At 37.3% G+C, this 1,881-nt stretch overlaps 1 protein-coding gene across 1 annotated transcript; it reads left to right on the top strand.

Annotated features, from left to right (window-relative positions):
• Positions 1 to 6: 6 nt before the first annotated feature.
• LOC117110880 (leucine-rich repeat-containing protein 4C-like) lies at positions 7 to 1,876 on the top strand (the record flags this gene model as incomplete). The annotated part of the gene is made up of 1 exon (XM_033253711.1): positions 7 to 1,876. A coding segment is annotated over exon 1 (1,851 nt), but the record flags the coding sequence as incomplete, so codon positions are not given.
• Positions 1,877 to 1,881: the final 5 nt, after the last annotated feature.

Here is a 1,881-nt window from a genome sequence, read left to right as displayed (position 1 = left end):
GTGTACTTGCAACAATATTGCACAGATGGTTGATTGTTCATCCAGTAGTTTAAATACAATTCCAAGTGGTCTTCCAGAATACACAACTACTTTGATCCTTGATGGTAATCCTTTAAGTAATGTTGCAGCCAACTCCTTCTCTGATGTACCGAATCTTAACAGATTATCTATGAAGATGTGTAATATTCAAGAGATAGAACCTGGTGCATTCAGCAGTTTAACAAACCTTCAAACTTTAGAGATTCAACAAAATATGATTACAAATTTCAGCAATGTACTGAGTAGTCTTACAAGCTTAAAAGTACTTAAAGTCAGCCAAAATAAACTAACCACTCTTGATCAATCAATGTTTATGAACCTTAGAAATTTACTGGTTTTTGAAGCCCATAATAATGATATATCATACATCAGTCCACAGACATTTCAAGAGTCTCCTAGGCTTACACACCTCTATCTTCCAAACTGCAAGCTTGACAACTTGACTCAGAGTACATTTAAAAACCTCATCAATCTTCAATACTTAGATGTCAGTGGAAATCCTAACAATAATCTTGGACCTAATATCTTCAGGGAAATGCTACAATTGCAATTTCTTTATCTTTCAAACATGGCGATTGAAACACTACATAAAGATAGTTTTTCACAGTTAACAAATCTTCGAGTGTTGAGTTTGAAAAACAATAATTTGAAGACTGTGACACGAGAAACATTTGAGGATTTAACTAACTTGGATTACTTGTTATTGGAAGACAATCAATGGAATTGTGCATGCCCATTGAAAGACTTCCTAACATGGGATCGCCTTAACACTATCAGTTCCGACAATCCATGGAGATGCTACGACCCAGAATTTCTCAGAAATTCAATTGCTTTAAATGTAGACGATAGACAATTTGGTTGCGAACCCTGGATATATAATTTAGAATTGGAGAATTTTGGTGAAGGTAAAGTTGATATTGGCAAGTCGGTGATTTTGACTTGTGAGGCTGTTGGGGATCCTCAACCACATTATGAGTGGTCTGCACCCGACGGGACAACCATAACCACAATGAATAATGACGCACACATCTACGTCATAACTAACCGACTTATTATCAATTCTGTTGTCAGTAAAGATGAAGGGAATTACATGTGCACTGCAACAAACTCAAAGGGTTCTGATTCAAAAGATTTCTCACTGCATGTGACAGGAACTATCACAGAACCACCAAGGCAGCAGTGTCCACTCGCAACACTGAATGTTGAGACGGTCAAAGTTTCCGATACTGCTGTTACAGTAAGCTGGACGAAATCATTTGGAACAGATGCAATAGGTTACTTTGTTCAGTCAAATGTATTTGGAGAAATGGAATCGGTCACTACAAAATCAATAAATGAAATAAGTACAGAAGAAGCAACTGTAGAGAACCTGAGCCCTGGGACTGATTACATCATCTGTGTGTCAGTGCAATTATCAGGGGGCTGCCCAAGCATTACTACCAATGATCAATGCAAACAGGTATCAACCACTGGACTTGATGAATATAAAGCAAATTTAGAATCTATTGAAAACAAACACACAAACGAATTGATTGGTGCAGCCATTGCAACTTTCCTAGGAACTCTCCTGATTCTAGCATCGGTATTTGTTATCATTTGGCGATACAAAATGCCGAAAGAATACACCAAGTACGATTTTAAGATCACAGATGAGACAACTCAATTTGCAAATATTGGCGACATGCCAGAAACTTCAAGTGGATTTCAAGATTACAGGGGCATTGAGCCTAACGTGACACTAGTTGCATCATTCAACAACATGGGCTACGAAGGCAAAGTAGAAAATGAAGATCAACCTCCCCTTCATACAAAAAATAATGATGTTATACAAAAAAATGGAAT

This window comes from Anneissia japonica, unplaced genomic scaffold (genome assembly GCF_011630105.1).
Source record: "Anneissia japonica isolate Jap-2015-1 unplaced genomic scaffold, ASM1163010v1 scaffold292936_len1881_cov421_single, whole genome shotgun sequence".
NCBI lineage: Eukaryota > Metazoa > Echinodermata > Crinoidea > Comatulida > Comatulidae > Anneissia > Anneissia japonica.
The sequence above is the reverse complement of the archived record's forward strand: the minus strand, read 5'-3'. Positions and strand labels throughout refer to the sequence as shown.